This window comes from Camelus bactrianus, chromosome 32, assembly GCF_048773025.1.
Source record: "Camelus bactrianus isolate YW-2024 breed Bactrian camel chromosome 32, ASM4877302v1, whole genome shotgun sequence".
NCBI lineage: Eukaryota > Metazoa > Chordata > Mammalia > Artiodactyla > Camelidae > Camelus > Camelus bactrianus.
This window is the reverse complement of record NC_133570.1, coordinates 7,478,261-7,501,831: the sequence shown is the minus strand read 5'-3', so window position 1 is coordinate 7,501,831 and position 23,571 is coordinate 7,478,261. Positions and strand designations below refer to the sequence as shown.

General features: G+C 46.8%; 2 protein-coding genes across 2 annotated transcripts in view; one reads left to right on the top strand and one right to left on the bottom strand.

Moving 5' to 3' along the window:
* CCDC63 (coiled-coil domain containing 63) overlaps window positions 1-23,571 on the bottom strand; it is an 86,959-nt gene that overhangs the window by 13,781 nt on the left and 49,607 nt on the right. The window lies entirely within an intron of this gene.
* Window positions 16,203-23,567, top strand: MYL2 (myosin light chain 2). Its single transcript, XM_010969638.3, has 8 exons — window positions 16,203-16,273; window positions 17,518-17,607; window positions 19,767-19,842; window positions 20,931-21,035; window positions 21,601-21,679; window positions 21,777-21,825; window positions 23,226-23,361; window positions 23,479-23,567. The coding sequence occupies exons 1-7, from the start codon at window positions 16,271-16,273 to the stop codon at window positions 23,322-23,324; spliced, it is 501 nt and encodes a 166-aa protein (XP_010967940.1). The 5' UTR covers window positions 16,203-16,270; the 3' UTR covers window positions 23,325-23,361; window positions 23,479-23,567.

Below are 23,571 nucleotides of genomic sequence, written 5' to 3'. Positions count from 1 at the left end.
GGTGGGCTGGGCTGGACCATGTCTAAAAGCTGGACACACAAAATCGATTGTGGCAACTTCTGGGCTAATATAGACCTTCCCTATCTACTTTGTAGATTTCTCTTGTGTTCGGTTTTTATAAAAGGCAAATATTGTTTTTGTGAGAAAAATTACTATAAAGAGCAATGCATGCCCAATATAGAAAAATTTAATATAGAAATGCATAAAGAAGAAAATTAAAATAAAAACTACCCAGATGGCCAGTCCCTAGAGACAAGCCCTCTGGTAGGGATTTTATTTCTCTTCAGAAAAGGCAATTTTGAACGAAACAGCATACCTTCCAGCCTCTGTAGGGTCGCCCTGAGACCCTCCCAAAGGCCCTCTTGAGAAACAAACGCCCAGGTTTCACAAATAAAAGCTTTCAAAGTGTGGATAACCTTCGGTCCAGCATTTCCACTTGTAGAATGCATTGTAACAACATAATCAGATGTTGGACAGTGTAAAAATGTTACAAGAATGGTGGCTACATCACCATTTATAATTGAGAAAGATGGAAAACAGCCTAAATGCCCGTTACAGGGGGAAATGGTTGAATAAAATATGGGACATCCATACAGTGGGACATCCTACAGCTGTTACAATAATGATGTGGATCAATATTTATTGACACAGAATGATCTTCTGGTTGTATTACTAAGCAAATACGTGGTTATGAAACTATATGTGTGGAATGACCCCCATTTTGTGGGGAAAAAAAAAGAACATACATGTTGTTTTGGACATTTTGCATGCTTAAAAGTAGACCGCAAAAACATACACCAACATATCAACAGCTGTTATTTCTGGGTAGAGGGATTAAAACTGACATTTTTCTTTTTCAATATCTAATTTTTCCACAACAGGTGAATATCACTTTGTACTTTCAAAATTAAAAACTAACATGCCGGCTCGATCCCACCCCACGGCCTCTGCCCTGGCAGTTCCCTCTGCCTGGAATATTCTTCCCCAGATAGCTTCCATTTCTTCATGTCTTTGCTCAGATGTCATTTTCTCCAGGAGCCTCCCCGATCATTTTATTTTAAATTGCTCCCCCCTCTTTCCCTCTCAATATGCTATATTTCCCTCTTTTATTTCGTAGAAGAACTTAACAACATCTAATAGATTTGTAATTTGCTTATTTATCACATTTATCATCTATGATCTCTCCCCACTCCCTTAACCAAAAGGTCAGCTCCAGGAGGTCAAGAATTTTTGTCTGTTTTGTTCCCTGTTGATTCCCAGAGCCTAGGACAGGGCTTGGAGCAGTGTAGGAACTTGACAAATATTTGAAGAACGAACAAATGAAATATAAACAAGCAAATGGTTTTCCTTCACGAAGACTTTCATCCTCACCCTTCTGGTTTTCAGAAGTGTCATGGGAGATAGATCTGGCTGGCTTGGTGAGGGACAGGTGGGAGAAAAGATGTCCCTCTCCCTTTCCAGATTCCTACTCCCTTCGGTTGCCAGCGAGCAGACGTAGCTGGGCTGAGCCCTAACATAGCACCGCCCCCTGCTGGGAGGTTTGGAGAACTGCAGTGCTCACCTGTGGCCCCAGATACACTTGAAAAATGATTAAACCCGGGAATTTGGAAGGGTTCCTGGGGGTGAGGCCCCCATGTTATCCTCTGAGCAACCCCAGAGAGGTCTGTGGAGGCCTTTTCAGGCTGGAAAATGGGCTGAGAAGGAAATGGGGCCCATCCTCTCAGCTGTGGGGTCCTGAGGGGTCCTGATTCAGACAGAGCTCACCTCACAGAGGAAGGGTTGCTCCTGATGAGAAATTTGGCCGAGACTGACCCTGACTGGTATCAGCCACAATTCAAAGTCAACTCTCCAGAGATATTTTTTGGAACTTCTGGCTTCCCTGGGGTCAGTTCAACTCCAGGGTTTTTCTCAGGTCTTCTGTTTAGCCTGTATTCTTTTTATCCAACCCATCGCACAAAAGAACTTCAAACCCAGTTTTTACCTAGACTTGTAACAAATGTGCAAGTTGAGTTCCAGAAAGAGGAGATGGATTGGTCAAGTTTGTTTTCTGACTCAGCACTTTTATGGAGCAGTGACTGTTAGCCAGGCATGGCTCTAGAGGCCGGGGACACGGCAGAGACAAAGACCAAAATCGCAGCCATCGTGGAGTTGGTATTCTAGGGAGGAGACAGATGCTTAACCCATAAATAAATTCAAATATCTAATTTAAAACTGTGGTGAGTGCTTTGAAAGAGAACAGAGTGTCGTGAAGAAGAGTAACAGGGTAGACTTCAATTTTGGGAAATCCACACCAGAACGTGATATTTAAATTTGACTTCTGCTGCCAGGAGCCAGGGGCAATTGAGAGGGGAGGAAATTTCCAGCCTTTCAACCTTGGCAACGTACTTCCCCAGAGAGGAATAATCTGCCCATTTTAGTAAATGTTTGCTCTGCAGGATACAGCACAGCACAGTGGTCTAGGATCAGACTCCTGGGTTCAAGTCCTCACTCTTCCCTCTTCTTTAGTTTCTACTTTCTTAGTCCCATAGAGTTGTTATAAGCATTTAATGAGATAATAGAAATAAAGCTATTGGTACAGTGCCTGGCAACTAGTCAGTCCTCAAAAAATACTAATTGTTATTGTTAAAGGCTCTGATAAGTTCTGCGACCAAGAAATGTATTTAACTAGGCTCGTTCTCTGGCTATAGAAACTTTCTGTAGCAGAATATTGTATATTCCACTATATATTTAGGGAAAATTTTCTTCAGCTATTATTGGAAGCGGTGGGGAGCAGACACTCTTCCTTGCTTACCCCAGATCCATTTGCCATCTTTTTTCTTGCTAACAGAACTCTATGCTCAAGATTTGGCCAAAGAACTTTTGATCTCAAAGAAAGTAGGCCAGTAGACGTGGGTATTTTAGCTTGTTCTGGTCAATGACATGTATAGCGTCTCCCAGTGATACTGCTTCCCTGATAAGTAGAGAGGCTACCTGGCTCTGTCGCTGCCGTCTTGGGAACAAGACAGGAAAGTTACAGAATCACAGAAAGAACATCACAATCCTGAGAGTCCAGCTCCTGAACAACCCTGCAACTACCTATTCCCAAACTCTTTGTTACAAGAGAAAAACAGTCCCCGACTGGTTTAAGCTCCTGCTAATGGTTTCCTGTCACCTGCAGCCTAAAGCATTCCTCATGAACCCAAGGGTCCCAGCCCTCTGTTCAAAATTAAGGTCAGCCTGGTTTTCTTCATCTGTATTAATACCCACTCGTTCACCCTGACGACAATCTCTGGGCATTGTACAGGCAGAACCATTCCCTTCCCTGGGGCCTGTTCCTCCTGTAAAACCATGACTCACTGCAGAGGCTCTTTTTGGCCTCACACCTTCATTCCAGAGTGGATTCCATGATCCATCCCTCTTTGTCTTCCTTGTCTCTCCTGTCTATTTTTGTCCTTTGTAAAAACGCTCTAGCCCCTGGCCAGGATACTGAAGTATTAGCACACACTCCCGCTTAATCCCTCAGGCTCCTGTTTCCTTGTCCAAAGTCACCCAGGAGAATAGGGCAAACCTAGCTTCCTCTTTCTGACTTTACCTGGGGAAACAGAACTGCTGCATTGTGTGTCCCAACCCCCAGAGTCTCTCCTGTTCTCCTCACCACACATAACTCAAGTTCCTTCTTTCTGTCTCAGATCTCAGAGGGTACCTACAAAGGATTCCATGGCGCATGGCATACACACACCACTCCCCTCATCCAGCACCCATGGCAGACATTGCTAATCAATCACAGTACTCTTTCCTATTGAGCCAGGATGGCCATGCTCAATTGAAGTTAGTAGGGGAGATCTTTAACCTCTCTGACATAGATGGTGATGAGGGATAAAGAGTGATGTCCTCACCCAACTCAAGAAGATTGCCCCTGATACCTGTTACTGTGATGCTCTCTTAGTCAGCCAGAGGAACCCAGCTAGCCAGAAACCTTGGACAGGTAGGGGTGGGTGTCAAGACCCCTGACTTCAGCTCCCAGAGATATTGCATAGGAAGTTTGCCCAGGCCTTTTACATGTATGATCTGGACTCACTCCAGGACCATCCGCAGTCCCTTTTGAATTCAGTTCCATGGAATAAGTCTATAGCGATCACCTACTGTGTGCCAGGACTGAAGGCCCTGGAAAGATGAATGAATCCTGGCCTCTGCCTTGAAGGTTCTAGAGGCAGAGACAGACTCACAAAATGATAAGCAGATGCAGTGAATGCTGCAATCAAGCATCATTCAGTCATTCAACAAATGCTGATTGAATGCCTACTACGTGCTGGGTGCTGGGGGAAGATGGTGAGCAAGATGGGCACTATCTCCACCCTGTGGAGGTACAGCCCAAGCAGGGAGTCAGATGCTCATCAAACAATCAGACAAAGAAGCGTGAAATGCGACGGTAGTAAGTGAGGGAGAGAGGAAACCAGTGCTGGAGACCTTCATCTGAGGAGTGAGGGAAGAATGAACAGACCAGTGGTTCTCTAATGGAGACAATTTTGTGCCTCACTCCCCTGCACCAGGGGACATGCTGCAATGTCTGGCAACATCTTTGACATGACATGGTGGCATCTAATGGGAAGAGGCCAGGGGTGCTTCTCAACATCCCCCAGTGTACAGGTCAGCTCCCAGCAACAAAGAATTATCTGGCCCCAAATGTCAAAGGTACTGATGACATCACTCTTTATCCCCCACCTTCAACCATGTGAAAGAGGTCAAGGGTGTCAGCTCATCTTCCCTGACAACTCCATTCATGCATGGCCATCCCGGCTCAGTAAGAGAGAATGCTGTGATTGATTAGCAATGTCTGCCACCGGTAGTGCATTAGGGAGTGGTGTATGCATGACATGTGCCTTGTGTCTGCTATTCCTCCTTTGTAGGTGTTCTCTGAGACCTGAGAGAAAGAAAGTTCTAAGGGCATGTGTGGTGACATTGAGAAACCCTGATCTAGACAAAGAGGGAAAGGAAGTAGGGTCCAGACTGATGGAAAAGTCTTTATCCTAAGAGAGTGGGCAGCAATTTAAAAGTATGGGTGGAGACAACCGACTTTGTAAGGGTCCCTCTGGCTGCCATGTGGCAACAGCCTGAGAACACCAAGGACAGGAAGCAAACAGCTGCTGGGGTCACCCAGGTAAGTGGTTACAAAGATATGATCAGGACAGCTGTGTACCCACTGCCAGCCTAAGCTGAGGGAGGGGAAGACTTGACAGGAATTCAAAGATGAAGTTTGGAATTCTGGTTGCCATTTTGGGGCTGGACTAATACTGAATTCTAAATACTGAAGTAAGACTATATTTGGGACTGGATGACCATAGGGATGTCTTTTAGCTAAGAGTGAGCAGAAAAGCCATGCACAGAAAAGTCGATTCTTCATCCTAGGGCAGGCATAGATTTCCCCAGGAACTAGGATTTATGAAGACATTGGAAAGCAAAACAAAGCTGCGTTTTGTTCAATGTTATCTCAATCCAGCTTCACAGCCCCCATGAGGCTGTTGGTGTTCTTACCCAACCCATTTCACAGATGAAAAGAGGGAGGTTCAGTAAGGAAGAGCCACTTGCCCTTCATCATCCAGGCAGCAAGCGGCAGAGGTGGCATTCTATCCCAGGCCTGACTCCAAGTGACCCTCCTTTCCCAAGGCCAGGCCAGGAGACAGTGCAGGGAAAGGCAGAGGGTGGCAGGGGGACTTCAGCACCCTCAATGTCCTCAGTCTCTTCACTGGCAGGGAACCCATCTCTCCTATCTTAATAATTCCCTAGGTCAGTGGCTCTCAACTGGGGAGAATTGGCCCCCACCCCAATGGGACAGTTGGCAGTGTCTGGAGACACTTTTGGTTGTCATAGTCTGGGAGGGGGTTGCTACTGGAATCTACTGGGTGGAGGCCAGGGATGCTGCTCAACATCCCGCCCCCCATCCCACAGCAAAGAACGATCTGCCCCCAGATGTCACGACAGAGCCGAGGCTGAGAATCCTGCTGCAGAACCAAGGTCCCGTGAATGCCCACGGCTGTGCTGGGAAGGGGCAGGGGTCCACCCCTGCAAAGCTGTGTGTTAGCCGAAGACATGCTGAAAGGTCCTTCACTCAAGAACCTCAGGTCGGATGACTAATGAGCCAGGAGCGCAGCCTTTATACAGCTCCAGAGCAAGGCCTTAGTGATGGTTTCGCTGTCACGGGCCCTCGGTCTCTGCAAAGGGGGCTCAGACAGGCGGACAGGGGAGTGCGGAAAAGCTGATGGTGGAGGTCAGGGCAGCAGCTGTTGCTGGAATCTGGGCCTCACCGAGAGGAACAATGCTCCCGGAATGCCAGGCACGCCACCAAGACAGCTGAGCCTGCGGGGCGGGCGGGCGTGGGCAGCGGGCATCTGAAGGGCACCAGTAAAAATGGAATTGTCTGGGTGCCTCAGTCCCCCCACGCAGGCAAGACAGATGACCGAGGGCTAAAAATACCAGGAGACAAAAAGCCACCAGAGGGTTGTCTGGCTCACTGGAGCTGGCTCTGACCTCTGGGCTTCCTAGGGGTGATGAGTGCTGGGAATCAGATCCCCAGGCCCCCAGACCAGAATATCAGGGTGAGGCAGATCCCTGCAGAGTCTGACATCCTGGGCTCAGATCTGTCAGGCACTAGGAGGAGGTCCCTGGGAAGTGATTGCACTTCTCTGAGCTCTGAGCCTCAGTTTCCTCATCTGGAAAATGGGCCTAATACTAGTACCTCCCTCACAGTGTTGTTGTGAGGATGAAATCGGGTGATGGGTAAAGTACTGAGCACAGCACCTGTCACACCGGGGGCTCTAGGTAAGTGGGACAATTTGATTTCTCTGGGGATCTCAGTTTGGTGAGCTCACGATGCAGTGACTGGGCGGTGGCCACAGTGGGCAGGCCTGCTTTCTCCAGGCCTTATTACCTACCCTCAAGGATGCAGCACAGGCCTTGAGATCCCCGCCAGGACCCAGCACATGCCAGCTCGTACTCGGTCAGCTTGTGTGTGTCCCTCCTCCACCGTGAAGCTGTCACTGAAGGCAGGAACAACTCAACAAAGGAAGCAGCCAAATGTCACAGATCATCTTCCCCCAAGAGCTCTGCCCGAGGGGCTTGGAAGGGGAGGTGGGGCTGGAGTCTGAAATGAGGCTGGAAAGGTAACCGGTAAATAACTAGCCACCCCACACACACAGGCACACCCTCGTGGCGCACACATTCTGTGCCTGGCGCTGCGCGAAGCCATTCACATGAATTGCGTGAGTTACCAGGAGGATGGCACCTGGGACGGTGCCTGGCACAGAGGAAGCACACCATAACGTTAGTGACTATCGTTAGCATCACAATGGTCTGGTTTCACTTTAAAAGCAATCTTTGAAAGTCAGCTTATTGTTTCCTCCGTTTATAAGAAAGGAATCTCAGGTTTAGGGCAGTTAAGTCACACGTCCAGGGCCCCAGTCAGAGAAGTGGGGGGCTGACCTAGAACCCAGCTTGCAATCACCATACCATTCTGGTAGTTCAGGGGCAAGTGGCAAAAGACCCTAAGTGCTGGGCCAAGGAAGGGAGGTTTCCTCCGCAGGTAGTGGGGAGCCAGCGAGAGTTCTGGAACACGTGTTGGTCATCATCAGAGCTGGGCATGAGGGAAAGCACCGCAGTGGGGTACGCGGAAGGCAGGGGTGGAAAGGCTAGAGAAGAGAGGTCCCGAACAAACCGAGATCTACTACCACAGGCCAGACCTGGGGCAGATGCAGGGGAAATGGATTTGCAAGACAAGACAAGAGGCAGGATAGAAAGACTTTTTTACCAATGGAGCAGAATCAAGACGGCTGAGGATTTTGCTCTGGGTGAAGAGAGCAGTGAGGTCGTTAATGGACAAAGGCTTTGGTGGAGCAAGAAGAGAGGAAACAAATTCGTACTTGAATATATTACCTCTTTTACCCCCACCTCCCTGGACACAGGTGACAGGCAGCGCTCAGGAATAAGAGCTGACACTTACTGACACTCGCTGCGTGCCCAGCGGTGTTCCAGCGCTCGGCAAGCGTGAGTTAGCTCGTTCAAACCTCACACAAGTGCTTGGAACACTTGGAAATAAGCACCTCTATCACCCCCGTGTCACAGGTGAGGAAATCGGGACTCGGGTTGCTGATGCTGCTGGTCCAAGTTGCACTCAGTACACAGTAGGTGCCCCTTCAATGTGGCCACCCCATCCCCTCTGGGCACAAAGCCTGTCCAGTCAGTCTGACTTGCTGGAGAAGCCGCCTTCCCCACTTGGTGGCTCTCGCTGACGCCTGGGAGCCCTGACACGCGGAGATAGGAGCTATCACTTGGTGACAGAGCCCATCAGCCACCTGGCTTTGGACTGGCAGGGCCTGGTATGCCTTTGTTCTATCGGGAGACGGCTGACTTCACCACCCTCCTTAAAGGGGCATTATGCCCAAGGCAAGCCCACCCGCTAAGCCAGTTTGCTTCCAGTGGCATCACAGGAGCACAGACAGGCACTTTCCTATGCCCGATTCTGTCCTAAATATTCATGTGTTACTAGATTAACTCTTTAATTCACTGATATTAATATATGTATGCATTTGATCCACTGGAGAGTTTTATAAAACAACCATACAGAGAAGGGTTTCCTTTCTACCTTACAAGGTGGGATATAAAGGCTTAGACTTGAAATCCAGGAGCTAAAGAGGAAAAAGTACTTACAAAGGAAACGAATTTAAAAATACCCCCACCCAGAGCTGGATTAAAACCTTTGAAAGACTTAGAAATGGAAAAAGCGCTGACTCCCACCACCTCATCTGAAATGCAAGATAAAAACAGGACGACATGGTCAAACCAGCGTAAGAACATCCCACGATGTTCTGATTTTCCCCCATGGTGACTATTTTCATCCTCTTTAAAAATATATCTAATCCTTTTCCCAAAAAAGTACATTGGGTTTTCCTTTGTTCTGTTCTTGGCACCCCTGCTCAGCTGGTGCTCCAAGCATGTATCGAGTGTGTCTGCGGCGTGACCTGGCTCTGCCACCAGCCTTTTGCTCAGCCACAGATGGGAGGACACGCATCCTGTCCCCATCGGTGAGGAAGGGCGGCGGACTGCTTGAAAGGTCTCCAAGGCACATCGTGGAGTAGAAAGGTCCAGGTGGCTGGTGTGTGTGCGTGTGTATGTGTGATGTGTGATGTGTGTGTGTGTGTGTGTGTGTGTGTAAAATGATACCATTAATATGAAAAAGCATATTAGTATGTGCACGTATGTATGTATGCGGTATGATATTAATGTGAAAACTTGTATTTGTGTGTGAAAATGAGAGCAACTAAGAGAGAGGGCCAGAGGGAGAGAGAGGAAGCTGAGATGCAATCCTGGATTAGATCATGGAACAGAAACAATGACAATGGTGGAAAAGCCAGTGAAATCCAGTAAGTTTGGAGTTGAGTCAACAGTAATGTACCAATGTTAGTTTCTTAGTTTTGACCAATGTCCCATGGTAACGGAAGGTGTCAACGTAAGGAGAAACTGGACGAGGGGGAAAGGGGAACTCTGCAACTTTTCTCTAAATTCTAAAATTGAATTTTTATTTTAAAAAAGTCTGGAAAGAATTTTCTGAAGTTCTAGAAAGGGCAAAACTAATCTTTGGTGCTAGAGGGAAAAAAAAAAAGGTGAAATATTTTGTGTATTGACCTGGGTGATGGTGACGTAGTGCGTGCAGATGAAAAATTCATCTTAAGAGGTGTGTGCCTTACTACAGGTGTATCTCAGTTTTAAAAAAGCAAAGAATTAAAAATACATCAAGCCACAAACACTGATTCCCTGAAGGGAGGAGGTGGCTGAAATGATAGAAAGGAAGATTTTTTAGTCAAAATATTTCTGTAACATTTTAAACTATTCTATAGGAAGAAGGTACACATTCACATTGTACTAATTTAACTTTTCACAGAGATGCACATGGAGAGAGGCACTGATCATAAAAGTACAGCTCGATGAATCTTTGCAAACATAACACATCTGTGTAACCAGCACCCAGAGCCATAAAAAAGAATAAAATAATGCCATTTGCAGCAACATGGATGGACCTGGAGATTGTCACACTAAGTGAAGTCAGCCAGAAAAAGAAAGAAAAATACCATATGATATCACTTATATGTGGTATCTTTAAAAGTGGCACAAATGAACTTATTTACAAAACAGAAACAGACTCACAGACAGAAAACAAACTTATGGTTATGGTGGGCCGGGGGGAAGATGAGGAGGGATAAAATGAGAGTTCGAGATTTATAGATACTAACTGCTACATATAAAATAAACAACAAGTTTCTTCTGTATACCACAGGGAACTATACTCAGTATCTTGTAGTAACCTATAGTGAAAAGGAACATGAAAAGTAACGTATGTATGTACATGTATGACTGAAACATTATGCTGTACACCAGAAATTGAGACAACGTTGTAAACTGACTATACTTAAAAAAAAAAAAAGATACAGAACATTCCCAGTGCCCCAGAAGACCCTCCAATTACTCACTGTTTATCTCAAATTCCAATTTAACTGGGCATTTTATATATATATATATATATTTTTTTTTTTTTTTTTTTTTTTTTTTTTTTTTGCTAAACCTGGTAACCCCACCATAGAGGTCCCTCAGTTACTACCCCACACTGTCCAGATCCCTCACAGCACATTCTCATTTTGCTTTTTCATCCATATACTGTTTTGAAATTCAGAATGTTAATATTTACCTTAGAAAAGTATCAGGAGCAATGATCGGCAAAGTGGGAATCAAAGGCTTAGAAGAATCCAAAGTCTCCTCATCTGCCTCCCCTCATTCCAAGCCCCCGTCTATCCACTGAAAACAGTCAACCCAAAGGCATCGAGTCCAAGTTCAAATGGGGACTTTGACTCTGAGACACTCCAGTAGAGACTCCAAATGATCAGTGCAAAGAGGACTGTCCCTTCAAGGATTCCCCTCCAACCAGTCAGACCACGTTTTCCAGGCCTGGGAAAAGGTGAGAAACTTCCTGGCCCCAAGTGGGGTTCCAGGTCTAACAGTCAAGCACCCCAAAACAATCACAGTGGCTAACATTTATCACAGGCTCACCATGCGTCACCCTATTTAATCCTCAGGACAACCCCATAAGGTGATGCATTATTAACCCCATTTTACAGATGAGGAAACTGAGACTCAGAGAAGAGGAATAACCTGCCTGAGATCACACAGCTGGCCTGGAGCCAAACCTTGCTCTTTTCCAATTCCAAAGCCCTGAGCAGCCACATCAGGACATCTCAGGGAGCATCAAAAGCACATATTCCTCCTGTCCTTGATCTGGCAGAAGATGATTCCTTGTGGGACCTGGGGTCTGAGGGCCACAGCCCCGTGTTCTCTAACTCCTTGCTTCCAGTGTTGCCAAGGAGAAGTCTGATGTTAGTTAGATTTTTTTTCCACCGGAGCTGTGTTCTTTCTGCCTAGAATGTGTCAGACTTTCTCTTAATCCCGGGAGTTTGTGAATTTTGCCAGGATATACCTTGATGTATGTTTTTTCCCTCATCCATCCAGCATGGAGCTTGGGAGTCTTTCAGTTGACAGATTTTGTTCTCACTTCAGCTGAAGAAAATTTTCTTGTATTACTTATTTACTTTTGGCCTCTCCTTCTGGAATGTTCATGATTTGCATTTTTTTTCCTTATTTTTCTCCAAGATATTCCCTGCAAATCATCCTCCAGGCCACTATGTGGATTGCAACCAGGACTTTTTTGAGTAATTCATCTACTTAAGTTCAGAAATCAGGTCTTAAAGCTCTAGGAAGTCATATTTTTGTTTCACTGGCATTTCCCTATGTTTGTTAACTTTTATTTTATGTAGTAAACCAACATATGGGCTTTGAAAAATAATGAAATTAATACACTGCTACATTTTCAATAGAAGATAACTGTTATATACAGTTGAATATAAAGTCCTGCTTTTCTCAAATTGAAGCTTAGAATGTGTGTATCTCCCCTTACGTGAACGAAGTTTTACTAACATACATCAGGCCCTTAGAACAGGACCCTGTGTGTGGTGGGGGGCACCAATAAGTATTTAAGTAATTCATGTCTTTTGAAATTGGGGTCAAAAATCATTCTTGCTTAAAAACAGTTATACACCTATAAGCATTGTTTAACATATTTTCCCCTCTCCTCATACCTTCTTTGAAATCTGTCAATGGATAATTTCTAAAACTACCATTCAATAAAATTGGCCTTTTTTTGTGTACATGAATTTTATACGCTTAAGTGTTATTGTTGTAATTAACATTAATCCACTCCTGGTCTGCTTCCTCCCGTGCTCACAAGATGTGGGAGGCAGCTCCCCAAAGATGTCCATGTCCTAATCCTCAGCCGTGATGATGATGTTACCTTCTGTGGCAAAGGGGACTCTGCGATGCGATTAAAAATCCGGAGGTGGGGAGATTATCCTGGATTACCCAGGTGGGCCCACTGCAGTCACAGGGGTCCTCGGAAGATGGACAGGAGACAGGAGGATCAGAGAGACTGAAGTCAGAGTCGGGAGCCATGCGGCCCCCAGCTGAGGAGCGCGGGCAAGCACTAGAAGCTGGGAAAGGCAAGGAATGGACTCGCCACTGGAGCCTCCAGAGAGAATGCAGCCCTGCATTTTTGACTTCTGATCGCCAGAGCTGCGAGATTAATAAACCAGGGCTGCCTTAAGCCACCAAATTTATGGTAATATTTTTACAGCTGCAATAGGAAGCTGATGAACTAGGTTTGTTCTCCCGTTGTTCTGCAAGTTCCTATTCTGATCGTCCTGCGCAATGCTCTTCTCTCTGGCGTCTGAGTCCCTCAGGTGGGCAGTTATTTTTCTCTCTGGCTCCATGGAACTCTGGTCTGGGTGCTGGACACTGCTTAGTGGTAAGCATCCCACCGGCAGTAGCAAGGCCTCGGGCCCTGGGGGGCACGTTCGCAGGCGAGGTGCCGTAGCCTCGAGGACAGAGAGGCCTCAGCACACCCATGAAGCTGCCCCCCGCAACGTACTCTTGAAGGCCGATGCTGAATCATACCCCTGAATGTCCACGCAGGCCCAAATCCAAGTCTTCCCAGAGGGCCACCCCCAGGGCCTTGTCCCAGGGCTGTGGGGGGCTCCCTAGTAGCGACCCAATTCACTGACAAGAAGGGGTATCTGGGTCTCCAGTTTTCTCAACAGAACCCAAGGCCTAACCCAGCCTGTGGGCCCAAGTCCTGACAGCCATGTGGCTCCACACCCTTCTCAGGCTGCCACGTTCCCAGAATCCCCCTGAGACACACAATCTCATCTAATCAATCTTCCCAACAGTCTTATGGGGATGTGTGTACTAGTCTAGTCTCCATTTTCCAGATGAGGAAACTGAGGCCCTGAGAGGTTTAGTGCCCTGACTGAGACCCCACCCCTCTGTCTATGGAGCCAGAACTCTCCCTCCAGCACCTTCTCCCAAAGGCCCAGTTGAATAAAATTCATTTGCGGACGACCGGGTTGTAGGATGCCCGTCAGAAGCACCACCTGCCTCTGGACGGCCTGAGCCCACCCTAACCCTTGAGCGGGGGCTCCCCAGCCCCACCACGCCCTCTGCTCATCCGCTGTGGCTGCAACAGCCTTTTCACTTGGCCACTTATAGCTCCTGACTGCTTGCTCAAGCGTTTTAACGAAAATCCATGGTGTGCCTATTAGCTACGGAAACATTTGTTCTGGTGTTGTCAGAGACTCTTGGACAGAAAAGATCTTTTGACCTGTCCGTGTGCACATGTGTGTGTATGAGTGTGGGCGTGTGTGTGTGCCTATGAACAAACAGGAAAACACATCTTTTGTTATTGAAGATTCTTTAAGAAGAGGCTCCGGAATAATTCTAACCTAAGTATGGCTGGAAAGAGGAAAAATTCCACATCTCTTCTTTTTTTTTTCTGTCTTGGCAATAAATAATTCTTGGGTCTGTACCCCCAAAATTGAAACATTCTGTTCACCTGAGAAGGGAAGTGAGTAATGGATGCCATTTACTGAGGAACTCCCTGGACCCCACCTCCCTTCGCCCTCTGGAAAACCTTATAAGGAAAGTCTTTTTAATGTTCCCACTTTATTTGCTCAGAGAGGTGAAGTCACTTGCCCAAGGTCACACAGAGCCTAGTTCAAATGCAATTTCATCTGACTTCCCAGCCTCAGGGCTAAATCACTCCACTCTACTGCCTCAAACCACCTAAGGTTGAAAGGAAATGTTGTAACAATCCCCTCTCAGGCCCTTGACAAGGAAAGCAAAGCCTGTGTTACTTGTTTAACTACTTTGTTCATTCCCGGGGGCCAAGGAGCTTCCAGCAACAACCACGAAGGTTTCAGCACCTCAGCACGTATCTGTGGATGGATTTGGTTGATAAGATCTTGTTCCAGTGAGATGCTTGCTGGCCTCGCTCCCAAATCAGGACATCGCTGGACACCAGCAGCCCCGGGGGCTGTTAGACAACTCCCTACTGCTCCCCTCGCCTCTGGAATGAAATCCCAAAGACACACCACGCGATCTCCCCTGCCCACCTTGCTGACCTCACCTTGTACCCCGTCTTTCTGCGCCTCAAAGATTCCCAGTTCATCCTCCTTTGAGGTTCTTTGTGTCCCTGCAGCCAGTGCACTCTCCTCTGGTCTCTGCTCAGAGAAGTGCCCCCAGCCCAGGCGAGGCAGCTCCCAGCCAGCAGCTCCCACCTCTCTATTTCATCCCTACATAATATCTGTCATCACCTGGAATGATCTGGGCTGTGCAGTTGTTTATTTTTGTCCATCTTACCCCTTGCACGTAGTGTTGCTCAGGGTGTCTCCCCCACACCAGTACCGCGCCAGGCATACAGTGGGGCTCCACAGAGAGGGGTGAATGCTGGCTTGGCCGTCGGCCCTGTGGCTACACCACCAGGATGGCTGAGAGAATGTTTTACTTCTTAAGAGGCATGAACTCTGGAGCCCAGTACTCGCGGCCATAAATAAGGCACAACTTGACTCCAAGCCCTGACTTCTGACTCCTTGGATCCCAAGGCTGCCTGCGAGGCCACAGGAGGAAAACCATCCAAAGAGGGATTAACAACTACAGTGTCTTGGGCTCTGAGAGCAAGCTGTCTTTCCCAAGGCCCTTTTTTTCCCCAAGAGCATAGATTATGGAGGCAAATGGTCTCAGATCCACTCCCAGCTTCATCACCACATGATCCCAGGCGTGATCACTTTGCCTCCAAGCCTCAGTTTCCTCATCTGTGAAATAGGGACATAGAAAATAAGGTGTCTCTACCACACAGGACGATTGATTCGAAATTTAAATATGAGCACGAGACGTGTACCAGTGCTGAGCACGTGGCAAGGGCTTGGTAAGTGAGAGCTGTTGTTGCTTTAGTCAGTCAGCAAATGTTTGCTGAGCAGCTGCTGTGTGGCAGTCACAAGCTAGGAGCCGGGGAGAGAGTGGTGAGGGAAATAAAGAGGACCCACCCTCCTGAGCCAACTGTCCACTGACACTTAACAAATAAGTAAGTGAATTGCAGAGTTTGTTAGAAAGTGATAAATGCTGGGGAGAAAAACAAAGCAGAGAAAGGACTCTGGAGGGCAGGGGGTGAATGGCTATTTTAGTTTATTATCTTTCAGTATTTCTTTTTTGTTTTTTGTGGGGAGGTTGGTAATTAGGTTTGTTTGTTTTAATGGAGGTACTGAGGATTGAACCCTGGACCTTGTGCATGCTAAGCACACACTCCACCACTGAGCTGTACCCTCCCCTGAATGGCTATTTTAAATAGGGTGGTGGGGAGGCCTCACTGAGAAGATGACATTTGAGCAAAAACCTGAAGGAGGTGAGGGAGGGAGCCTGGCAGATGTCTAATGGAAAAGCATTCCAGGCAGAGGGAACTGCAGGTGCAAAGGCCCTGAGGTGGGATTCATGCCTGATCATGCTGGAGAATTTTAACAGTCTCCTCTCTTTGCCATTTTCTTTCTCAAAATTGACAAGCACAAGTGTCGGCCGCACAAGCGCAGCAGAAAGCATGCAGCATCTCTCCCCGTGAACCGGCCGCCCGTCTCTTTAACCTTGAATGCCTTTTTGGGTCTCACGTGTCACCGGGTGGCGAGTGAGCTGCCCTTACTTCAGAAGAACGGCATGGGGTGGGGGGGCCTTAGGTGGTGTCCGCCTCACCTACTACTGCCAAAAGTGGTCATGGGGTTATTTTTAAACTTGAGGAGGAAGTATTTATTGTTCCCAGGCCGAGGAGAGCTGAGCAGCCTGTGGGATTCTTCTGGGGGAGCAGTGCTGAGTCCTTCCCACCATGGTGAGTATGGAGGGCTCCTGGAGGTGAGTGATGCTGGGTGGCGAGGAGGGGACGCCACCTACAAGCAAAGGACCAAAGAGGGGAGGGGGAGAAAGGCGGCTTTCAAGGGGCCCAGACCCTGGTGGAAAAAGCACTCCTTGCTGTGTGCACACAGAGGAACCCCAATCAATGCCCAGATAAGCCACAAATAACAGCAGCTCCCGGGGACTCGCAAAAACAAAATAAGAGAGTTGGCTTTTTTATGGCTTGTCTACTGACCTCTGGAGGAATCAATAACTCCCAGGGCTTGCAAAATGGGATTGAACGCTTTTAAGGATCAAATTGTAATTCTTTTCTCTTGTTCAGGCAGCTGGGGAAAAGACTCTTTTTGTTTTCACCTTTTGAACTTGCAAATTTAAAACCTTTCTCCCTCTGTTGTTGGGTGAGGTGCCCCCTCCCAAAGCAGGAAGCCCCGGATCAGGGTCAGTGCAGCATTGTGGTTTGAAGCACAGACTTTGGAGTCAGTCTGCCCCAGTTCAACTCCGGCTCTGCCTTTTTGTGACTGTGTGACCTTGGGTAAATGACCCAACCTCTCTGGGCCTGGCCTGTAAAATGGCGATGGTAATAATAGCCTCGACTTGACAGAGCAGTTATAAGGATTAAATGCAATAACATATGCAGTGTTCAAGCGCCCGCTGTAACTGAAGTCAGAAGTGGGTGGGGGAAATGTTAACTCGCTCTTCTCTGCTCCGTTAGCATAATGCAAGGACAGAACATTTAGAGAGGAGATCCTGCTGCCATTTGGATCAAGGGAAAATCGAGGGGGACAGAGCACTTGGGTTTTAACACCCTGAAAAAGTGTTATTTCATCTCCACATTCCTCATGGTTTAGTGAGCCTGACTTGTTTTTTTCCCCTCCAATCAACCCTCCTTCTGTGCGTTACTGAACTTTTTGTAAAGTGCAATCCGGGGCCTCCATCCCCAGAGACACACCTCCACCCTCCACCCCCTCCTCTAGTTTGCAAAGGAGCTGCTGCAAGACCTACAATCTCTCACGATCCACCAGAGCTGGGGTGCTTTTGAGAAACTTTATTCCGTGTCCTTTTACCTTTTTATCTTTCCAGCATCACTATTTTGAGATGAGTGGGGACACCACACCCCATTTCACAGATGAGCAGCTGAAGCTTATCCAGAGATGGGACCTGATCCGCTTTTCTAATTGCCAGCTTCTGACCCTTCTAATTGATGCTTTTTTTACCCCCCAGTCGCCTAAGAAAGCCAAGAAGAGAGCCGAGGGCGCCAATTCCAATGTGTTCTCCATGTTTGAACAGACCCAGATCCAGGAATTTAAGGAGGTGGGTGCAGCTGTGGAATCATCCGCCCCAGTGGAGATTCCCACGGTCTGAAAGAGCCTTTCCCTTATTCCGTTTCCCTGCAGGGACCTCTCAGTTCGGTGTTTTTATCCTCCAAACAAAACCCCCAAATTGAATCTGAACATGTGTGTGAACGACTTAAAGAAATTATTTTAAATAACCTTTGCTGATCATCAAAGTGAAGCATGTGTCTTATTGAAAATGTAGGAAAGAATTTCAAGAATGCACAAAGAATAAAACGACCTACAATTTTACCACCCAGAGATTATCAGTTCACATTTTGGAATACACCCTTCCAGTTATTTTTGTTACATATCAACATATTTGTTAAACAAAGTTACCATTTTCTGTGTATGCTGACTGGTACCTGCTGTTTTTCTTTGAGCAATTCAGTACCAACATTTTCCATCATTTCTTTAAACCACTTCCTACGGTTGGATGTTAACGTTGAGAAGGTTTTACTATTATAAATAACTCATCTTTGCTTGTATCTCTGGTCATTTCCTTGAGGGTAACTCCTTAAAAGCAGAACAGTTGGATTAAAGGAACTTAAAAGAGAAAGGAACTAAACGCAAGTACAACCACTGGTCCAAACTGCCTTCCAGAAATGCTGTGCTCAATCTGACCCCCATCAGCTCCAAGAGGAGAAAGAGCCTTTCCCCCACGTCTCCACCAACACTGAGTATTCATGTCTAAAATATTATTTTTGCCAGTCCAAGAGATGAAAAAAAAGCATCTTAGATTTTAAATTTTACAGTCCTCAATGGCTGAATGCTAACTGGGTCTGAAACACTATCATAATCGCTGCCTTAGTGAGCAAACCAAAGTACCAGTTAGTCAAAATTAAGCAACTGCCCGCAGGCTCAGAAGGACAGACTTGGAATTAATTTTCCAGCAGTCGTGATGGCTCACATTAAGTCATCCACACTCTTGTTCAGCCCTTTGGAGGAAAATATGTAAACACTGTGCTGAAGAGGCCACTGTGATTTGTATGAAAGGGGAAACCATTTGGGGCTTCCAGTGGGACACTTGCCCCATTTGTCCCCATCAACATTTGGATCACAGGAACGCTATACCCCATAGGCCGCCAGGGGAAGAGGAATTCCTGGGACAAAATGTCATATATGAACTTGAAATGGACACCTTCCATGGTGAAGACTACACTCTCCCTTCTCCCTCACTGGGTCCCAACCTCTGGAATGAGATCAGCTGTGAGGGGCGTGGGCTGGGGGTGCAAATACTTTCAGGAACCAGCTGCAAAAAGAACTCAAAAAATGTAGACATGATACATCATTTGTAAAATACCTGGGCATTTACAAAGCTCTTGGAGTCTCCCTGGGAGCCAGCTGGAGATTAAAGATTAAAGATCAGCTGGCTCCATTTCACAGATAACGTGAACTTTCGGGTTGGAGGACAGAGGGGACTCCAGTTTGTAACTTTTTTTTTTTCAGTAACAACTTTCTAAAGATATAATTCACATACCATGTATTCACCCTTTTCAAGTAAGTATACAATTCAGTGGTTATTTAATATAGTCACAGAATTTTGCAGCCATCATCACTACCTAATTTTAGAACATTTTCATCGCCCCCAAAAGAAACCTCATATCCATTAGCAGTCACTTCCCCTCCCCCCCTCCCCCAGGCCCTGCCAACCACTGATCTATTTTTTGTCTCTATGGATTTGCCTATTCTGGACGTTTCATAGAAATGGAATCATACAATATGTGGTCTTTTGTGTCTGATGTCTTTCACTTAGCATCATATTTCAAGGTTCATCCGCACTGTGGCACATGTCAGAACTTCCTTTCCTCTTATTGCTAAATAATATTCCATCATGGGGATAGACCACATTTTGTTTATCCATTTCTCAGCTGATGGACGCATGGGTTTGTGTTTGTGTGGACATGTGTTCTCATTCCTCTTGGGAACACACTGAGGAGTTGAATTGCTGGATCCTATGGTAACTCTAGGCCTGACATTTTGAGGAACTGCTAGCCTGTTTATCTAATGTCCTTTGACGCTCCTTGAAATCCTTTGACGCTCCCCTGAATCCCACTTCCCCCAGCCCTTGGCACAATCTCTTGGGCTCCTCCCCGCAAGTTCTCCTGGGCTGACCAGCCAAATTCCTCCCTCTCACAGGCCTTCACCATCATGGACCAGAACAGGGATGGCTTCATAGACAAGAACGATCTGAGGGACACCTTCGCTGCTCTTGGTATGTTGCCCCCTCCACACCTGCAGGAGAGTCTTCTTACCCTCCCCTCATGAGGGGCAGGAGGTGGGACCACCAAAACGGTCAAGAGCGTGTCATTGTCAAAGAAATAGCTCGGCCAGGATTGGCCTTTAAGACAAATTTCAGAGGGTAGGAAAGAAGTGTTTAGTCTTTGAGTGTCTTCACATATCTTTTCTTTATCTTTTAAAATAATTTTGTGTGTGGTTTTGAATGCAATGGCAATTCACAATAGAAAACTTGGAAAATTCAGAAAAGTATAAAGGCGAAAACAACACTGGCCATTAGGCCACATTCCACTGTTAACATCTCAGCCCCTAAGTTTCTTCTAGGCATGTCTTTGTGTGTGTGTGTGTGTTTAATAAAAGGAATCATTCTATTTTAGTTTCAGTTTTTTAAATTTAACATCTTAATAGGGTGAGCATGAGTGCATGGAGCTGTTTCAAAACATACCTGTCCAAGCTGCCAACACTAACCTCTCCTCCACTCCTATCCCCAGAACTCATGGCCGTGAACAGCTGTGCAGGTTGTGCACTGCACAAGTATACAGAGTACTATTCATGTTTGTAGCCACCACAGATTTCTACATTTAAAACATAAATTATCTTAAGAAGGGGTGGCTTTTTCTGATTTACACGGGGTATTATACGGGCTTGTGGCAGTGGCTAGAGCAGGTATATCACAATCCCCAAGGGTTACAACAGATACAATTTGGAAAAGTTCTTTCAGGTAATTCTACTCCGTCTTTCCCACCTCCAAGTGAGAAGGGCTAATTTATAATATGAGCATTTCCCATTTGAGTAAAATATTAAAATACCTGTATAAAATGCTCCAGATTCTGAAGACACTTTTAAGAATAACTAAACCCTCTTTGGGTTGCTTCCAATTGTCTGGCTATTATAAATAACACTTTCGAGAACATCTTCTCATGTGACTCTTTGGCCCCATCTGCTCTGTCTCTGATTATTCCTAGACTAGATTCCTTGAAGTGGGATTACAAGGGCAAATGCCAGTGTCCTGATAGCTGTTTCTGTCCCAGCTCGGAATTGCTGAGTGTGTGTTTCCTGCACTAGGGCGTGTGAACGTGAAAAATGAGGAAATTGATGAAATGCTCAAGGAGGCTCCAGGTCCAATTAACTTTACAGTGTTCCTACAGATGTTTGGGGAGAAACTTAAGGGTAAGCTCATGTGAATATCTGTGCATCTACAGCCGTATGCATACACCTGTGTTTGTGTATCTGTGTGGGCATGTCTTGTCTGTTTTTATGTGTCTTCATTTTTGGGCATGAATTAAAATGCTAGGAGAACATGCAGGGGGTGGCAGACTAAAATCGGGGTGGGGGGGAGGAGTAAAAACAGCAGTTAACAGTGCTCCAAGGCTTACCCTGGTCCAGACTCATGCTAAGCACTTTACATGCACTATATGCATTACCACATACTTCACCGCATCTAGGAGGTAGGGTCTATTCTTATCCCAGTCTACAGATAGGGAACTGAGACTCAGAGACAGAAAGCCACGTGCCTGTGGCCACACAGCTAACAAATGCTGGAGTCAGGATTTGAGTCCCAGTCTTTCTAAGTTTGGATCCATGTTTGACCTTGGGTTTGCTCAGAAGTAACTGGACTCTCAACCCACTCTTTCAAAACACCAAGGCTCAGGGCTCAGAAGAAGGCAGGGTCTTTCCTCCTTAACAGAGGTTCCCAGCCATCCGTGGCACATTTCAACCCCATCTTCTGTTTCAGGGGCAGACCCAGAGGAGACCATTCTCAACGCGTTCAAAGTGTTTGACCCTGAAGGCAAAGGGGTGCTCAGGGCCGATTAGTGAGTGGGGTCTGCGGGGGAGGACATGAGGGCTCCTCGCTTTTCCCCAACCCCCTTCACATACCTGGTGCCAATACCTGCATGTCTATCTCTGCAGCGTCAAGGAGATGCTGACCACACAGGCCGAGAGGTTTTCCAAGGAGGAGGTAACCGGGCCCTTTGGACACTCTCTGCACCCCAGCTCCTGGCCTCACCCTTCTGGGGACTCCCTCGCTCTCTCTTATATAAAACACCCCCGAACCCACACTGAGAGAGAATCTTCTCTTGTTTACTGAGCCCGTCTCAATCACCCTGTGAGGTAGGGACGAATATTATGGTCATTTTACAGATGGGGAAACTGAGGCCCAGGGAAATAAACTCACTTGCCTAAAAGGACAACACTGAGAAAGGCCAAGACCGGATTCAAACCTAGGTCTGCCTGATCCATAATGTATGGAGACCTGGTAAAAGCATCAGTTTCCTGTTGGAGTAAGTAAGGCTGGCAGGCAGGGTCACTGCATACTGTTGTGTAGGTTGCACACTGCACAGCCCTCCTGGACACAGTTCTAAGATATATTGTAGAGTATTTATTTGTTGCAATAGTTTTCCAGCAGATGGCAGTAAAGTGTCTATAATATAATTTGTTTTAAAATCAGAATATATGCCTTTTTCTGGCAGGTGGCAGTAACGTGCCTGGAAGAAGGGGCACTACTGCTAATTCACCAAACATCCTGTATGAACAAGCAACTGTCTTGTCAACATTACTAATGAACCTTAATGAGTCTATTTAAAATAGCCCCTTGGAGCCTCTCAGGCCTGATTCTGTCAAGTTCCACATTTTACTAAAAATTTTATTTAGATTTTCCCCTCAAAACTCAATCAGTTGAAAGAGCCTGACTTTCTACTCCCACCAGCTTTGTGACTTTGGACAAGCTCCTTAATCTCACTGTGCCTCAATTTTCCCATCTGTAAAGTGGGGGCAATAACAGAGTCTACCTCATAGTACACTGTGAGGATCAGGTGAGTTCTCATGCATAAAGTGCTGACATGTGATAAGGCAATCTAAGTGTTACCCACATTTTAAAATAATTAGTCAATACTTTTTAAATGTGGAAACTGCCTGTTAAAAAATGTTAGATTTCCAGTTTTCCTCAAAGAATCAAATTTCCCAGAGTCTGACCTCCTTGCCCACATGGCCACATTTGGCTGGCCCTGAGCAGCTGCCACCTCTATAGATGGACTGTGTCTCCATTTAGCCACAGGCCCCACCAGGCCCATCCTGCTCCCTGCCATAACCTGCCCTGCCCCTTTGCACACCTGGGTTTGTAATCCCAGGTTCCCCATCACAGCTTGAGCTCCCAGGAACATCCCTGCAGGGTGGCCCTTGGGGTCAGCACCCGTGGAAGAGCAAGGACAGTCAAGGAAGCAGGAGGGCACAGAGGGAGATGTCCACCACACCCCGTGTCCTCCACCCGGCCGCCTCTACACTCAGGCCTGCCCGGCATGCAGCCCTCCCTCCCACTGCCCCTCCACCTTGTCCTCAGCACATGTTGCTGGTTCGTTGCAGATTGAACAGATGTTCGCCGCCTTCCCCCCTGATGTAACTGGCAACCTGGACTACAAGAACCTCGTGCACATCATCACCCACGGAGAAGAGAAGGACTAAGCGGGGGCTCCCTGCCCAGCCCTGAGCTTGCCTTTGGGTAGGTTGTGGGGGCGTCCCTGCCCTCCTCTCGCTTTGCCCAGTAATGCCGCCACCCCTGCCCCTGGCCTGTGGGCTGTGTGGCTGCCTCACTTATCCACCTCCATCTTCTTTGCAGCCTGGATGCCTTATAGATACCACGTGGCCACATAGCCTACAGATGGAAATCCATCCAGAGGTCATGTTCAAATAAACAGACGTCGTCTATTTG